This window comes from Pelophylax lessonae (genome assembly GCF_965119305.1).
Source record: "Pelophylax lessonae genome assembly, chromosome: 12".
NCBI classification, from domain to species: domain Eukaryota; kingdom Metazoa; phylum Chordata; class Amphibia; order Anura; family Ranidae; genus Pelophylax; species Pelophylax lessonae.
The window spans coordinates 71,531,429-71,550,230 of record NC_138779.1 but is presented as its reverse complement, the minus strand read 5'-3'; the positions used below and the strand labels follow the sequence as shown (position 1 = coordinate 71,550,230).

Genomic DNA, 18,802 nt, shown 5'->3' with positions numbered 1-18,802 from the left:
CCTGTTTCTCACCACAAATTATCTGTAGGTATATGAGTCCCAAGGACTGGTGACCTGTATCTCATTACAAATCACCTGTAGATATATGACCTGCAATGACTGGTGACCTGTCTCTCACCAAAAATGATCTATAGTTATATGATCCCCTGGGTGTGGCGACCTGTCTCTCACGAAAAATAATTCATAGGTATTTGACCCGCAACTATTGGTGACCTGTTTTCAAACCAAAAATGATCTCAAGGTATATGTGTTGGCCCAGATTGGAGCTTTGGTTGGGGGTAGAGGCATTAGCGTAGTTAGGCTGGCCAGGTCAGCAATGAGTCTTGGCAGCAAAGCACGGAGTTAGAATACATAAACATGGCCAGGGACAGGCAGAGTTATACACAGGTGGGCAGAGAAGTACAGAATTGTCAGACAAAGAGCGAAATACAGGAAACAGGCAGAGGTCGAAGTTCAGTAACTCTGAAGTATGTCACACACCCCGGGTGATCCAACAAATGGGCATGGTCCACTGGAAGTACTGCAATTTAGGCTGATCTGATTATGGATTGATTGCAGCTGTAAGACAGGTGGGCTAGAGAGTACTAGGAGCAGAGGTACTATGGAAGGTGTATACTGCATGACTCAGGTTCCCCAGTGACAGAGGTAACAGAGCTGCAGCCCAATGACAGCAGGACCCAGGTTCAACTCCAGGCACATGACAAAAAGTGCCACAAAGATTGATAGCCTATATCTAGCCACATTTAATTTAAAGTCTATGGGCCCCAAGGATTGGTGACCGGTCTCTCACCACAAACCATCTGTCTTGTGCACTCTTCAAATTTTCTCAATTAGTCCTATTTGCATCTGTCTAGGTTACCTCTGTGAAAAACAGAACACCCTACCCATATGTTCCAGAGATGAGAAAAGGGAATGTGACCTGTATACATAACGCACTTTTTTCCCATAGGAAACAAGGCTGCTTCTACCTAGGTATAGTACAGTCAGTGAGGGTTATCACCCTAGGAAAATAAAAAAGTATATTATCAGTTGATCCTACTAGAAATTCAGTGTCCTTGTAACTTTTTGTGAACTAGACTAACATTTTAAATAATGCTTTTCGATTTCCAGCTTTCCTATGCAATCTACAGAACACCTCCCCTATGCTATAGAGATGTGAGGAGGAATTGATAGGCCAAATAAGGAAAGCAGCCTATGGTGACAACGCTGTTTCTCCATAGATACATTAGAGTAGATGAGCATTGTCACCCTACGATAGCATAGTGTCACTTGCTGAATTTTCAGGAAAAGTCTGAAAAGTGAAAAAAAATGCAGCCACCACATCTAAGGAGTGAGAAGCAGCAGAATACTACATTTTTTGTTTTTGGGTTTATATCTCTATGCCTCTCAACCGTCCCTTATCTCTCCCTTTTATTTTTTTCTGCCCACCCTCCATGCCATGTTTGGCTAATGGGAACAATAAAAAGTTTAAAGGAGATTGCTCCCCTTGTTCTCCATCAAGAGTTCTCCACATTCGCAAGATTCCAGGGTTTTGATGCTAAAAGGAAGAAGTCGGATTGGTGAAAAGAATGGAGAAGGCCCTGGCTTGAGAGTGGCCTTGGAAGATGTAACCCCCCAAGGGAACATAAGCGTTTAATGACCTACAATATCACAGGTGGTCATGTTGATCTGGGGAACTCTCTGGTGTGGCGGATCACAGAGGTTATTCACAAATGATAAGCATACAAAGCTAATGGCATAATATCTTTGAAGGAATTTGGCACAGCATTGAATTTTTTTTTTTTTTTTATATATTTGCATAGACACTTTTTTATGCACAGACACTATGTATGTTTGTATAATATGTGTAATATGTACAATATGTATGTTGTATGATATTACGATGCATATGTCAAGCGCTGTATATATGGTTACTAAAATATCCGGGGTTCTAAAGTCGTCAACCTTCTAAAAGGTTTGTTTCTTGACTGTTGCTGGCTTCAATATTTTCTGAGACGCTGATTCCAAGGAAAATATGAAGATCAGAAAAATTAGAGTTCCTAATCTGCATATTGGTTTCAGATCAGTGACCTAAAGAACTGAAACTATTGGATTAGCATGATAACCAGGTAGCCAATATAATTAGAACCAAAGGTCAGCAGTAGCAGCCACTATACTTGATATGAAAATTTGCATTGACACTTTAAATTTGATATTGTAATATAAGGAGGAAAGAATATTTGTAATCAGGGCATGAAGGTAGAGTTGGTAATACTAGACACAATAAATGTTCTAGGTGTGGCATTAAATATGAAGCATATGCGTTCAGGTTACATTTAAAAATCGGATAAGAATTTTAATTGACAACATATTCAATAAGCAACAATATTTTTTTATTTGCCTGAGTAATAGCACACTGCACTGGAACTTTAGAACTGACCTTAAAGCCCCGTACACACGTACCGATTGTCAGCCGTAAATATTCGGCCGACGACCGATCGGCCGATTGTAGGCTTGTTAGTATGATGCTTCCGACAGCCGACAGCGCATTTTCGGCCGAACAGAATATGTCGTGCAGGCATTAAAATTTTTGTTGGCCAACACCGGAACGGCCGATTGTTCGCCAGTCAGTACAGATTTCGGCCGACAGACAGCCGATTTGCAAGACTGGGCATGCTCAGAAAAGAAAAAAGACAAGGAAAGTTAACCATCACATGACATCACTTCTGCAGTCGGTGTTGTTGGCCGACAAAATTCGTCTGCAGTCTTTTGCAGATTTCAACAGACATGACAGCCCTGGACAAAAGACGGCCGATCGTTCGGCCGACGATCGGTACGTGTGTACGAGGCTTTAGTCTGCCTGAGGATGATTCACTGAAGTTACATTAATAGATAGCTATTGATGTCTGACAACTGGGGATGAGCAAAATGGTTTCCATTTCCTTAACCACTTTAGGACCGGAGGATTTTCCTGCTTTACGTCCAGGCCACTTTTTGCGATTCGGCACTGTGCGACTTTAACTGACAATTGCGCGGCCATGCAACGCCATACCCAAACAAAATTTATGTCCTTTTTTTTCCCACAAACAGAGCTTTCTTTTGGTGGTATTTGATCACCTCTGCGCTTTTCATTTTTTTGCGATATTAATAAAAAAATGCGACAATTTTGAAAAAATAATATTTTTCTACTTTGACAGTTAAAAAATATCCAATATATTCAATTTTTGTCATATATTTAGCCCAAAATGTATTTAGCTACATGTCTTTGACAAAATAATTCTCAATGAGCGTATTTTTAATCTCTTTAAGACCGGAAGATTTCACCCCATTCCTGACCAGGCCATATTTTGCGATTCGGCATTGCGTTAATTTAACGGACAATTGCGCGGTCGTGCAACACTATACCCAAATTAAATTGATTTCCTTTTTTTCCCCACAAATAGAGCTTTCTTTTGGTGGTATTTGATCACCTGTGCAATTTTTACTTTTTGCGCTATAAACAAAAAAAGAGCGACAATTTTAAAAAAATAACAATATTTCTCACATTTTTTTTTTATATGAAATTCCCCCCCAAAAAAAATGTAAAAATCAAAATTTTTTAACATTTTAGGCCAATTTGTTACCTATGTTTGGTTAAAAAAATCGCAATAAGCGTATTTTGTTTGGTTTGCGCAAAAGTTATCGCAGCTACTAACTACGGGAAATTTATGTCATTTTTATTGTTTTTTTTTTTTAACTAGTAATGGTGGCGATCTGCAATTTTTTTTTTTTGCGGGACTTCAACATTGCGGCGGACAGATCGGACCCCTAACTGACAATTTTGACACTTTTGGGGGTACCAGTGACACTACAGTAATCAGTGCTATAAATATGCACTGTTACTGTAAAAATGACACTGGCAGGGAAGGGGTTAACTTTTATTGGTGATCAAGGGGTTAATGTATGCCTGGTGCTTACTGACGTGTGTGGGGGGAGGGGACTGTGTGACACAGGCACAGATCGCAGGTTCAGCTATGCTGAATCCTGTAATCTGACCCTGCCTGTCACTTAGGAGATCCGCCCGCTTTGTTTACACAAGCGGGCGGATCTCCTCGCTCGATCACTGACGATCGGGGAAGAGCGGCGGTGATCACCGCCTCTCCTCCCCTGGCCCGACTCCCGCTGTGTCTGAATACAGCGGGATCGAGCCTCCAGCGGCGCGCGCCGCCCACAAGGGGAGGAGTCCAGTGACGTAGATCTACGTCGCTGAACGATAACGAGCCACTTTGCCGCAGTACGCTCCATGTGAGTGGTCGGCAAGTGTTTAATGATGAAAATAGGATAATTTTAGTAAAAATGCACCATTTTAGTCAAAAGTCAATAGAGAATGTTAAATAAAGAGGATTTGGCTTTTTTCTTAAGGGTGAGTTTGCACTTAAAGAGCTTCTGATGGTTATGGAAGCCCAAATTTTTAACCTGGACCTGTTCAAAAAACAGCCCCTAATTTTCTCTTATAATTTTTCATTAATTAAAATAAAAAGTACATTTAATAACGTTAGGGTGACAGTGCTGACCTAATGACCAAATACACACAAAAACAGAAAAAGAACACAAATACAAAGAATACTAAATGAAATAAACTGAACTATCCAAAATGTATTATCTAATTACAGATGTGATTTGCACATAAAATACTTTAATTATAAGATCCTTATGGTTAAGCACTTGTTGTATGAAACACATTAAAGCAGCCCTTGATGGATGCTTGTGAAGTGTTTTGTTTGTTTGCATCTCATTTATTTACCCAAAAGTACCTGGCTAAGATGATGCTCTGACCAGTCTTTGGCTAACATCCATTAAATATTATTCTCTTGACAGATAAACTGCATTCAATTTCTGTCCGCAATTAACTGACTTGGGCTCTCCGATGACCCATCGCAACCAATTCGCAAAATGCAGTTAAAAGCCAGTCTGACCGAGACAAGAGAAGAGGACACACAGCAAGTATTATGTGATACATCAAAACAAACTCCAGGGTCAGAGGGAATCAAACATGAAAGGCAGATGAAGACAAAGGACACTGATGTAAATGAGACATCACAGCATAGCAGAGGCAATGGGGCACAATGGTCGAAAAACGGTGCTCAGGAAAAAGTTCCTGATGAAGCATCAAACCAAATGCGACTTGTAAAGATGGCATCCCGCAAAACCCCAACAGCAAGAAGGAAAAAGAGGCAACAGGCTGGCACAGATTTGCAGGTTTTACCCAGGATATCCAAAGGTGAAATTATTTAAATATACTTTATTATGTAGGTAATGCTTGGGGAAGGTAAGATGGTCATCATAAAAGAAGCAGCTGTTTCCATTTTGGCAAGAAATAATCATCCACAACTATTATTAAATGCAACATTGCTCTAAGATTTAATTTTTCCTATTGTAAGGATACCTTGATTGGTTTATCGCAGTGATGGCGAACCTTGGCACCCCAGATGTTTTGGAACTACATTTCCCATGATGCTCAACTACACTGCAGAATGCATGAGCATCATGGGAAACGTAGTTTCAAAACATCTGGGGTGCCAAGGTTCGCCATCACTGGTTTATCGTCTCATTGATCAGGAAGGTTCCCATTTGTGCTAATTATCGTAGAGGAAAATTGTATTATTTTTATGGATGAAAGACTGCAAGCCTGAACCCTAAATTGTTTTTGACAAGTTCGATAATGCTGGTCACAAGCTGTACAATAGCATTTAGCTTCCCTGCAACACTTACGTGTGCGTGATTTCAAAACAGCCTTTCCCAACTTTTTGTTTATATTGGAGGAACTGTACACATAATTTTCAAGTCTTGGGGAACCCCTGCTTAAAATTAATATATGTACAGATCATGGCACTTTATCAGCAACTAGTGGTCAGTGAAATGTTCCCTTACGCTGGTGGTCATTGGAGAAAAGCACCCTGACATTGGTGGTGGGTGTAAGGCCCCTTTACTTAGGGGATCAGTAGAGAGGTGCCCCCTTTTCATGATGGTCAGTGTAGTACCCTCTTCAATTTGTGGTCCACTATACAACAGCGATCAGTGTAACTCCTCCTTTCATTGGGGATTAGTGTACTGCTCCTTGACCTTAGTGGTCAGTAGTAAATTGCCCCTTGTTAGTCCAATAGGAAAGGCCATTGTTATGTTATGTAAGGTCAATGGATTGCCCCCTTACATTTGTGTTGAGTGTGCAAATGACCCCATACATCGGCAGGTCTGGGAACATTTTCCCCTTACATTGCTGGTCAGTAAAAGGTGGAGAGCAATCCACTTATGTTCAAGGAACTCTTAGCAATCAATCTCTGGAGGAAGACTAGGGTTCCATGGAATCCTGATGGAGGAAGGCTTCTATAACCGATCCTTGCTGAAGATTATTGGAGTTGATTTCTATGAACTTCTGTTAATCAGCAGCTTTACTAACTTAAGCCATGTACACACAGGCCAAATGTCAGGTGGTTCAATAGAAACTGACTGATATTTGGCCCATGTGTCCTGCCGGCTGGTCTGACCGCAAAAGGTCTGCCGACCGGCTCCTGAGTTTGCACAGCAAATGCTGAAAGCACTGACAGGAGTGTTCTAGTGGGGTGAGGGGGGTGGCATCCGCCTGTCAAAACACAATAGAACAGCAGGGGATATCGCTGTACTAACTTTGGATTGTTAGTACAGTGGCTCTGACCAGAGCTGTCAGTTTTCTTTTCGTTCAGCCCTCTGGGTTAATCAAATACCTATCTTCCATTGATCTACTGTTAATTGGTCTCTGACTGGTATGGGTAATGCAATTTGTTAATCATTGTTGATTGTCAATAATGTGCAGATATTTACTTGAAAATGGCTGTAGGAAAATATCACCTTCTACCTGAATTAGTGGAGTGCCTTAAATTGCTGTGATGCTCATGTGACCATGGAACAGAAGCAATGCTAGGTTACTTCACACTTTTATGTAGAAGAGTGAAGGATTGGGGTTGATAACAGAAAGATAAATTGGAAAAACTCCCTGTCCAATAACTTTTGTCTCCCACTGTCAACAGTGCCACCCTAGGAGACCAAAACAGGAGTATTTGCTATTATTGGGACATGTATGCCCAATCTAAGCCAACAAATGTAAGCAAATTTGGCCAGCTAATTTGGGCCATTTCCTAGATTATGCTAGGAAAATAATATTTGAAACACCCTTGTGTTGCATTCTTCCACTTTTTACAAACTTCCCTGCTTTACTATCATTTGTAAATCAGCCCCATTCTGCAGGAGAGGTATTCAGTGGTATGGTTAAGATGCAGCAGAGGGACCTATTAATAAGCAAAAAAAAAGAGATTATAATCAAGCCATCACCATACAGAGAAGTGTTAAAGAAGAAAGCCAAGAAAAGAAACCAGATAATCAGCTTTACAGTAAGGAAAGCTTGTTATTTCAACTGATTAAAACCAAGAGTCTGGCTCTTCCGCATAATGGAAGGTGAGTCACTTCAGAGACCACTAGCTTTGCAATGGCCTGGAAATAACTATGCTAATGTCTCTCTCTTATTTGAAATAAACAGATGTCTAGGTTTTTATTTTAAAGATTTCTTATTCTTCACATATATTGAATATGTGAATATTGTTTTCACAACTTCACTAAATCTAATAATATACTGTAGTACTTGGTAGCTGTTGTTTGAGATAGTTGATTTGTCTCCCTTTGGAGCTCTGTTTTGAAGATATACTTTGTGGTTTTTATTGAAAGGTCCTATGTTCTTATGTTTCCCTCTCCCCTTCTTGTCCTTTTTTTTTTCTTTCTGGTTTATTCCTTATTTTTTCTCGTGCCCTCATCTGCAGTCCTTATTCTACAAATTCTATAATGTGGTATGTTTGTGTAGCCCTGGCTGGCGAGGAGAATGACAGAGTCAGCTGAACGATGAGGAGCGCTGTGGCATTGGTAGAGTTGCTTTGTTGGAAGAAGCCCCCAGAGAAGGCATGGGAGAGGAAGGCTCTGTACAGAGCAGGGAGGAAGGAGCATCCATCCAAGGACAGACTGTTGCCAGAAGAAAATAATGCAGCATAGGTGTTGTAAAAGACTTTTGGTCACCCCTAAATGTATAGAACTTGTTGCTTGTATTGGGATTTGCTGTTTCTAGCAGAGTTTGCCTTAAAAAGGAGCTTCAGTCAGTTCTGGGAAAATTAAAAGTCAGAAGCTACGCAAACTGTAAACAGACACTCACTTGTTGAAGGATCCAGCGCTAACTTCACCCAAGCTGGTCCTTCATTTAAAGCGAAGTTCCACCCAAAAGTGGAACTTCTGCTAATTTGCTTCCTCCCCCCCATCCGGTGCAACATTTTGGCACCTTTCAGGTGGGGCGGGGAACGGGTACCTGTTTTTGACAGGTACCCTTCCCCACTTCCGGGATATGGTGCCGTCCCTCAGAAATTTGGCCACCTCCTCCTTCCCCCTCCACCGAGCCAATCCTAATGCGCAGCGCGCTTCGCGCATGTGCAGTAGAGACCTGCCTCTGAATGTAGATAGGAGGAAGAGAGCCGCTCAGGTGAGGAAAAGTGCTCCGGTGCAAGTCTGATCCGTCATCCAAAGGTCCAATGATTCAAAGAAAATGTGACCACACTCAGAGGAAATTGAAGAATGAAGTGTTTAATCCCCCGTAGGATATAATACATACAGTGCTTCACATAGACACAGGACAGGTAAACGCGTTTCACAATTCTAAGATCGCTTAATCACTACCAAGGTAATGATTAAGCGATCTTAGAATCGTGAAACGTGTTTACCTGTCCTGTGTCTATGTGAAGCACTGTATGTATTATATCCTATGGGGGATTAAACACTTCATTCTTCAATTTCCTCTGAGTGCGGTCACATTTTCTTTGAATCATTGGACCTGCCGCTGAAGCCAGGCTCCCTGACCGGCAATGGCGGCGGCAGCATCCGAAAGCCGATGGAAACATCGGCTGCGGTGCCGACATTGCTGGACTCCAGGACAGGTAAGTGTCCTAATATTAAAAGTCTGCAGCTACAGTATTTTTTTTTTTTGGGGGGGGGGAGCGCGGAACTCCTTGGAATTTCGCTTTAACATGCCTGGAGCCGGAATGTTAACTGTGGGAAGTTGGCTGTGACTCCTTGCAGCTTAACACCTGGCTTCTCATTGTGCATGAGTCCAGCAGCATTCTGGGACCTCTGACGAGTCCCAGATGGTTGCGGGGGGGGGGGGGGGCTGGGCACCGAGTGGATCTGCCATAGTATAAACAGGTACCCCCCCCCCCCAAAAAATTTTTTATTTCAAATATGCCAGAGGAGGGGGAGGAAGAGCTGGAGCCTTTTGGGTGAAGTTCCACTTTAAGGGGACTGCATTACCCTGCTCTTGCTTATGGGCTACAAGTGCCCTCATTTTGAGGGTGATTGCTTCAAGGTGAGACTTGTTCTATTACCCCACTGGCCAGTGGTTAGGCAGGGCCTGTACACGCACTGTTACTTGTATAGATATTTCCACTGTTCCCTGCCTTAGTTTACAATACCAAGGCATTTAGCCAAGTTAGTGTTATTATTGTAGTGTTAGTATCAATCCCTTTTTTGCTCTCCTATTGCCCTTTGGCAGTGCCCTTACACAGACATCGATATCCAATTGCCACCCTTGTCATTGTCTAGTGTTTGATTTTTGCATAATCCTGCCTTTTGTTAAATTTGTTTACTGAGTACTTCCCTTCCCAGAGTTTATTCATGCTCAGATATAGCTCATGTATCACTACTGGTGTGTCGGCAAGTTGTTGGGTCCCATTAAGGTTAAGTCACCAATGGCAAGATCAGAAGAATTCAACATTTCTGCCACTCCTGAGGAAGTCATTGCTACATTTACTAGGGATTTTTTTGGATTCTGCTTTGCATGTCCTGTACATATATATATATATATATATATATATAGAGGTCAATATTTTACACAATTACAGGCAGAGCAGTGGAAAGGTAGATGAGACATCAATGGTGGACACTAACTATGTACTAATACTGAAAGCTATATACTGTGTTGTCTGTTTTGTAGCAGGAAAATCAAATTTTAAATTGTAATACATTGGGTAAGCAAATAAAATGTAGACAAGCCTGTCAAATCCAAGATACTGGTTTGGATTTACTAAAGGCAAATAGACTCATGTTCCCTAAAGCATAGAAAAAGTGGTGAAGCTTCTCTTTGTAAAGAAAACCTACAGCATTTTTGCTTGCACATGATTGGATGCTGGAAATCAGCAGAGCTTTACCAAATTCAGTAGGCTTTAGGGATCATGGGTGCAATACTTTGCAGGTTGCAGTGTATAATAAAGGCACTTTTTTTTTTTTTTTACCTGCAAAATCATATGCATTTATTATTATTCTTTTTTACAAAGGGGGGCATAGCACAGTCTTGTCAACGGGAATTCAGATAAAAAAAAATCAGAGCGCATGTATTGTTGGAGAACACATCCTTCAAATACATAGCATAGGTAAAGAAGGCACAACTTTTTTTCAGCTATTGTGGTTTTAAATAGAAACTATAGGTAAAGAAAAATTGTAAGCAGGCAGGAACTTTAGTACAAAAATAGCACGTTATGGGGGTTGATTTACTAAAGGCAAATAGACTGTACACTTTGCACTCTGCAAGATCAGTTATCCAGAGCTTAATAAATGCCTTCCATCATCCAATCATGTGCAAGCAAAAATGCTGTTTTTTATTTTTAATTTTCCTTGCATGTAATTGGATATTCTTTGCAAAGGGAAGCTTTACCTCATTTAAAAACCTCTGGGGCAACTGCCCTTGCAGAGTGCACAGTCTGTTTGCCATTAGTAAATCAACCCCAAAAAAATAAACGTACCGGTCTGTTAGCAGTGTTCTTTTAAAATATACACTGAGCTAATTTTACATTCTTAGCAAGGTACCTTGGTACCAGGATGAATGGACTCCTGCGCATGCATGGAGTCAAGATGGCCAAGCCATCCCCTGCAAGCCAGTCAAGATGGCCAAAGACAAGGCACCTGGAAAAAGCTTGGGAGACAATGGAATGCACCGACTTTGGATCATTGGAGTGGAGTATTTGTGAACTTTAGCTCCACTTTAAGGTTTATGAATGTTTGGTGTCAAAGAAAACCTATTGTCATGCCCTACAAAATGTATGTACTAACATTACCGGTACAGTGCAAGCAGTGTGTGGTGCATGTTAGTAACTTTGTTTGTTTTTACATTAGTTCTTTGCATCTGGGGAGGACTTGCATTTTGGAAGCTTACTTTATATGGGCCTTGACTGCTCCCCAAATGGAGAATAGAGCAGTACTAAACCCTCCTATCCATTTCAATGGAAGATGGCGCCATCTTAGCCTATATTTCCCGTATTTTCCGGCGTATAAGACGACTGGGCGTATAAGACGACCCCCCTAATTTTCAAGTTAAAACATAGGTTTTGGGCTATACTCGCCGTATAGGACTACCCCCCTTCCGAAGCAAGGCAACACCATTGAAAAACATCAGATTTCTCATAGATCTCCAAGGTACCCCAAGTACTGTAATACATATAAATCTCTCATAATATCTCCAAGGTACCCTAAGTATTACCAGTAGATGTAATCTCAAGACGATGGCTGTGTGGGAATCCTGTACCGGTATACCGTATGTACCGTAGCTTCGGCTACATACAGTATACCGCGCTGAGCCAATCGCAGTGAGCGATGTATTCTATTATTGAATGCAAAGCCTGCTCGGATAGGCAGAGTCAGAGAGGCGGGCTTATGTTACTCCACCAATCTAAGCAGGCTTTGCATTTAATAATAGAATACCTCGCTCTCCCTGATTTGCTCAGGGCGGTACACTGTATGTAGCCGAAGCTACGGTATATACGGTATACCGGTACAGGATTCCCACACAGCCAGCATCTTGAGAGATTATATCTACTGGTAATACTTATACTTAGGTTACCTTGGAGATATTATACTTGGCATATAAGACGACCCCCCATTTTTGGGGGATTTTTTTGAGGTTCAAAAGTAGTCTTATACGCCAGAAAATACAGTAGATTTGCAGTTGCCATGGTTCTGATACCAGCCATTTGAGGGTTTGAAAGTGCAGTTGAGAGCTGACATAATAAGGACATTGGCCACTGTGACAGTTATTATCAGAGGCATGCCTTGAATGTAACTGTTTAACGGTAACAAGTCCTGCCCCCTCCTGGCATTAAGCCCCACCTCTATCATTCAACTGTCAAACAGCAAAACTGGTAGTAAACCACGGAGGAAACAAGGCATCATCATTTGGGGAGAAATCAAGGCCCTTTATACACGATCCAAGGTTCTCCTAGGCACATCTGGACAGTAGGTAAGGGAAACCCCAATAAAAGCAGACAGAGAATCTAATCTTCCCTCCACTTTCAATACTTGTTCCACTTTAAGCTGTCTCCTGTCCTAAACTCCTTTTTTTATTCCTAAGCACCAAACATTTTCTATACTGTTATGGAGATGCTTGCTTTCAGTGATAATGATGTCCCGAATAGCTGCATGACAGCTGAGCATGTATCTACAAATCTATAACCTGCTCTTGATGTGTTGTTGCCATGGTAACTGGCAAACACCATGGAGGGGCACCAGGCCTAACGTTTCTCCAAGTGTGTTATCTCTTAAGGGGTTTATTTTTCTACATCCATATATCTTATGAGCTAGTGAGTTTTGGTGGATCCCAAGTGTGGGAAGTCTGCTAACTAAGAATTACTAGATGCTCATTTTTGTCTGATGGCTGCACTACAATTGTTCTTATAGAACACTGATGGTGAACCTTGCACCCCAGATGTTTTGGAACTACATTTCCCATGATGCTCAACTACACTGCAGAGTGCATATACATCATGGGAAATGTAGTTCCAAAACATCTGGGGTGCCAAGGTTCACCATCACTTTAATACTAAGCTTGCTACAGGCTGTATCTATGCGTTATAACAAATCGTTTTTTGTCTAGGATAAATGGGATTGAATGCATTTCTCTGCATTGTCTTACATCTCTAAATAAATGAATAAAATGCTCTGTTTGGTATTAATCTTATCTTTCATTTAACTCTGAACAGCCAGATTTGAGACCAATAATTCACAGAACTCAGAGGCAGCTAAAATGCAAACCACCAACCAGAAGATTTTCTCAGAGTCATCTACTGTCATAGAGAAGAAACCAGAAGACCCACGGGGCCCAGGGTCCTTCTTTTACATTGGTGGCGGTAACGGGGCACAACTGTAAGTGACTCTCATTTCTAAAAAAAAAAAAAGGAAGGTTTGAAAAACAAGATTATGTATCAGGTTAGAAACATTTACAAATGCAATCAAGTATATTTGTTGAAGCGGTAGTAAACCGCAGCCTTTTAAAAAAAAAAAAACCTGCAAGACAATGGCATGCATTGCATACTAGCACATTATGAGAGACTTACCAGAACAAAGCCCTCCAGCAGCACACTGTCACTGCTGACAGGGCTTCACTTGGTCTTCCTTCCGGGTTCGTGTGCTCCGGTCGTCTGACTGGCCGAACTGCGATGATGCCAATTCTGTGCATGCACACTGGAGTCATGGCCACAGCACAGTGCTCTGAAGGGATGGCATGGGTATGCTGTCCCTTCGGCGCGCATGCGTTGGTGACGTTACCGAATGCATGCAGTGTAAATATCTCCCAAAAAATTCAAGTTTAGGAGATATTTACTGTACCTACAGGAAAACCTTATTATAGGCTTACCTGTAAGTACAAGTTAAAAAAAGACTTCCACTTTAAGGCTAGGTTCACACCTATGCAGGTTGCAGTTCATGTGTTTCCCCAGGGTATTTTACATATTTTCCCACATGTTTTTGATGAGTTTTGCTTTTTTATTTAGGGTAGGTTGTCTGTAGTTATGCCTAAGAAACCAACAAAAAAGGCATCAAAATGCACTGCTTGTGTTTTTGATGCGTTGCTATTGAAGTCTATGGAACCAAAAACGCAACCTGCTGACCCTGACCCTTTCGAAAACATGTACCGGTTAAAAATGCACAGCTGTGAACGTGACCCATAGCAAATCATGTTAAATTGACTGTAGAGCATTTCTGCAAATCTGAAAATGGACTGCAAAGGTGTGAACCAGACCTAAAGTGAGGTTTTGGTGTTTTTGTTACCAAAAACAAAACACATGCTTTTTCTTTGAGCCGGTCCGGCATCTATGTCCCCCATTCGGTGTGTTCCACTGAGGGTGCAGGTCAGGCTAGGAGTCCACCCTGACTCCATGTAATCCACAGAACAAAGCGAGAAAAATCTCAGCCACCGCACACAGGGCAGCCATCAGGGGGGGACAGCCCATACACATGTAGGGGGCCCAGGCGTTCCGAGGGGCCCAGCCGGCAAGGCCCCAACCAACGAGACCAAGTTGTTGCTGTTGTAGTAAGTAGCAATTGCTAAAGCATGGAGGCTGATGCAGCTGAAGGGATGTCTCTTTGCTGGATTGCACTGTCTCTTTGCTGAATATATGAGGCTGTCTTTTTACTGGATTGGGATGTCTCTTTGATGGATTGGATTCATTTTCATTTATTAAGTTATAAGAGTGTTAAAAAAGAAGTGGTTGCACTGAAGGACTCGGTGGGATGGTCCGTGGGCGGACTTGGTGGGACAGCAAGAGGGTTGCCCTGCGGAATGTTGGTGGTCAGGCCCAGAGGGGCCCAGGCCTAAAGCTGTGTAAGGGGCCCCAAAATTTCTGATGGCTGCCCTGACCGCACACCATATAAGCCCAGCGTTTAATAGGTGATAACAGCCCCAGCCTAACTCCATCCAGGACACGCCACCAACATTTTTCACCCCACCTACAGAGCTTAGTGATGGAGGGCGGCGTGGCCTGGATGGAGTTAGGCTGAGGCTGTTACCACCTATTACATTCTGGGCTCATATGGTGTGCGGTGGCTGAGATTTTTCTCTTTGTTCTGCACATGCTTTTACTTATTTCATTTACAATAGGAGACTAACATACATGAAGTCCATTTCTTGATACTCTGAATATAATCTAAAATACTCTCCTATTATAAATAAAATAAGTAAAAGCATATGTAGTAAAAACTCTTCATTTTAAAACAGTGAACATTATTTAACAAATTGCAATAGTACTTACATGCTAAAGTGGCCTTTCAAGTGACAGTTTGCTTTAGATTTTACTTTCAGCTATTTAACCAATTTAAGACCGGAAGGATTTTCCCCCTTCCTGACCAGGCCCTACTTTGCGACTCGGCACTGCGTTAATTTAACGGAAAATTGCGCGATCATGCAACGCTGTACCCAAACTAAATTTATGTCCTTTTTTTCCCACAAATAGAGCTTTCTTTTGGTGGTATTTGATCACCTCTGCAATTTTTATTTTTTGCGCTATAAACAAAAAAAGAGCGACAATTTTGAAAAAAAAAAAAAAAAAAAAACAATATTTTTCACATTCTTTTATATGACATTCCCAAATAAAATTTAAAAATCAAAATGTTTTAACATTTAGAGCCGGTTCACACTGGGGCGACTTGTCAGGCGACCTGGTCGCCTGGCAAGTCGCCGTGGGTCGCCTGCCATAGATTAGCACAGGACCAGTTCTAATAGGAGCGAAACAAGTCGCTCCGACTTAGAAAAAGGGTCCTGTACTATTCTGGGGCGACCTCGGAGCGACCTGCATTGACTTCAATGATATGAAGTCCGTGCATGCCTCTCCGAGGTCGCGGTGCGCGCTGTGCACCGCGACTTCACAGGTCGCCCCGGCAAGTCGGGTCGCCTGTATGTGAACCGGCTCTTAGGCTAATTTTGTTTTCTGTTACACATTTTTGTAAAAAAAAATCACAATAAGTGAATTTTCATTGGTTTGGGCAAAAGTTATCCCATCTACTAACTACGGGAAAGATTTAAGTCATTTTTATAGTTTTTTTTTTCTTTTTTTACTAGTAATGGCTGCGATCTGCGATTTTTTTGCGGGACTGCGACATTGCGGCAGACAGATCGGACCCATAACTGACATTTTTGACACTTTTGGGGGTACCAGTGACATTAATACAGTAATCAGTGCTAAAAAATATGCACTGTTACTGTAATAATGCCATTGGCAGGGAAGGGGTTAACCCTGTGGGTGATCAAGGGGTTAAATGTGATTCTAACTCTGGAGGGCGTGGCTTTTGAAATGACCATAGAGACCTGTGATCCTATATAGCAGGATCACATGGGCTCTATGATCATCCCAGGGAGAAGGACAGTCGGCTGTGTTTACAACAGCCGGCCGTCCTCTCTCTGCGGGGAACGATCACGGGGTGTCAGCTGGCAATCGGAGCCACCTGCCCACTGCATCGGCTTCCTTGCTGATGAGCGGGAGCCTGCCGCCAGTGGCGCGTACTCGCCCCCTAGCTGCCACCAGGGGACCGACGTATACCTACGTCGGTTTGCCTGGGAGAGCCACACTGCCGCAGTATATATATGGGGTTAGCGGTCGGCAAGTGGTTAATGCAAGGGCCTGCCTGATTGCATACAAAGTGAAAGTGTTTAGGTTTGACCTAAAATTATAAGTTTTTAGTAAATCTAAAGGACAATTGTACAAGGTTATTGTATAATGTAAGGCCAGCCTTAGTAGATGCTGTGGCTTCCATGGACTCCAGGATAATAGAATTTATTGATACTGGAGCTCTTGGGGGATAGAGTTTCGGCCTACATTGCATGGATGTAAAACTGATGTATGAAACGAAACAATTGGAAGTGGAAAGCACTCTGAGATCGTGGACAGATCAAGAAATCTAGACTGCGGTGAGTCCTGCTCTAGAATGTATTACTTGACTGTGTTGTAATCTGTTAAGAGGTCTGGTGCCATGGCTCTGATGTTTGGCAAGGGTGGCATTCACACCTAAGCATAGTGCAGCAACAGCTGCTGCACTGCATTTTTTTTGTGTGTTTTTGTGGCGCGTTTTTGGAGCGGCACCATTTATTTGAATCTGCACCATTTATTTGAATCGGCTTCTCTCCACTCCAAAAATGCTCAAAACAAGCTCATGTACCAAGTTTTGGAAAATAGCCAGGAGCGTTTGGCAGTGCAATTCCTGTCGTGATTTTAGCGCGTTTTGTCGCCCGACAATCACGGCAAAATCGCACTGCATCTGGGGTGCCATTAAGTAATAATGGCTTCGCAAACGCGTCCCATGTTTTGCCGCGATTCCTGTATGCTCAGGTGTAAACAGAACCTTACATACCGCGGCAGGAGCGGGCTCAATCGCCGCCGGCCTCCCGCCATCATTCCCACGAGACACTGACAGAAGAGCCGCCTGTCTATGTAAACAAAGCAGACAGGCAGAGAGAGATCGTGTGTTTCAGCTTAACTGAAACACTGATCTCTCTTTGCCTGTCACAGAGCCCCCCACAGTTAGCAAGCACAAGTAGGCATACATTTAACCCCTTAATCACCCCCGTATTAACCCCTTCCCTGCTAGTGTCATTTATCCACTTGCCGGCCGCCCACAGTATATTTACTGCGGCAGTCAGCCCCGTACAGGCAAAGTGACATAGTACTACGTCGCTAGCCTGAGAGCCTCTAGGGGGCGAGCGCGCACTACCGGAGGCGCGCTCCCGCCCCCGCTGGTTCCCTAACATGTCCACACGTGTGACCGGCGGACCCGATTTAAAGAGGACCTTCACCCTACCCTCCCATTTTTTCTCTATGTCCCTTGGAGTTGTTTGCGCAGTTCAGATACTCACCCACCCAGTTGATCCAGCACTGTCCCGCTGACGTCTTTCTGTCAAGAGACACTACTCAGTCCCGCACCGCCATCTTACTTGTGACATCATCGAGAGGCCAGCCGGTTCTTCGGGTTCAGCCAATGGGGCCTGATGATGACGCTCCACTAGGCCCACTCCCCTCCTATTTACTGAATGAAAGACTAAGGTCTCTTGGGATATGTGACCCAGTGAGCACTGTGCATGCCATTCCCCTAGGCGAATGAAGTGCATGGAGGGACACTGTTTGTTAAAAACAAGATCTCCCCCCCTCCCCCCAAATGCTGTGCTATTCATGTAGAGGAGGCATGGCGAGGGGAGGAACTTTATGTACAGAGTGAAGATCCGCTTTAAAGAGTTACTAAACCAAGAACCAGCATTCACTATAATGGTTTCCTACAGTACACAGAACATGGAAATGCAATAGTAAATATAAATGGATAAATACCTTTTTCCCATCAGCAGTATATAGCAGCCTTGTGACTTGTTATATGTTCATATTAAAGCTTGTAGCAGAGGCGTAACTAGAACCTTCAGGGCCCCGGTGCAAGAAACCAGAAGCCCTTCTCTTCAAGCCTAGGGCTCTTCCCACTGATCTTGGGGCCCTTTACTCTCCTTGCGGGGCTCTTTATTACGGTCCCGCAGCGGGACCCTTTTACAGGTTCTGCAGTGGGCCCCCTTCCTGCCATCTTGGGGCCTCCCCACAGTGGTGGAATGCCAGGGCGCTGTCGCGAGTGTAACCTTTGTGATCCTGGAAGTTCACCCACCGGTGTCAGTAGTTTTTATTTTTTGGTAATTTAATTGTATTATTTTTTATCGTTTTATTTTTTCACAATGTCACTGACTAGGACTCTGTCCATTCAGAAAAGGAAGGAGCTGGTAAATTACATATTTACTGACCCCCTTCCTGGTTCTCTACACAAATCCCCTGCAGCAGCCGGCAGGAGAGGGGTGGGAGCACAGTAGGGGGGGGGGGGGACCAGAGGAGCACACAGGGGCCCGGAGACAGCAGAACACAAGTGAACTGGATAGGAGGAGTGGGGGGGGGGCAGCATACAGAGGAACCAATCTCCTCCATTTTCCTCCTGCAGCTACAGG

General features: G+C 42.9%; 1 protein-coding gene across 1 annotated transcript in view; it reads left to right on the top strand.

Moving 5' to 3' along the window:
• Positions 1-4,840: 4,840 nt before the first annotated feature.
• TTLL10 (tubulin tyrosine ligase like 10) overlaps positions 4,841-18,802 on the top strand; it is a 93,629-nt gene continuing 79,667 nt past the window's right edge. The window contains exons 1-2 of the mRNA XM_082274151.1: positions 4,841-5,239; positions 13,047-13,209. Coding sequence (XP_082130277.1) covers positions 4,912-5,239; positions 13,047-13,209 — 491 coding nt within the window. The 5' untranslated portion in view covers positions 4,841-4,911. The remainder of the gene's footprint in view (positions 5,240-13,046; positions 13,210-18,802) is intronic.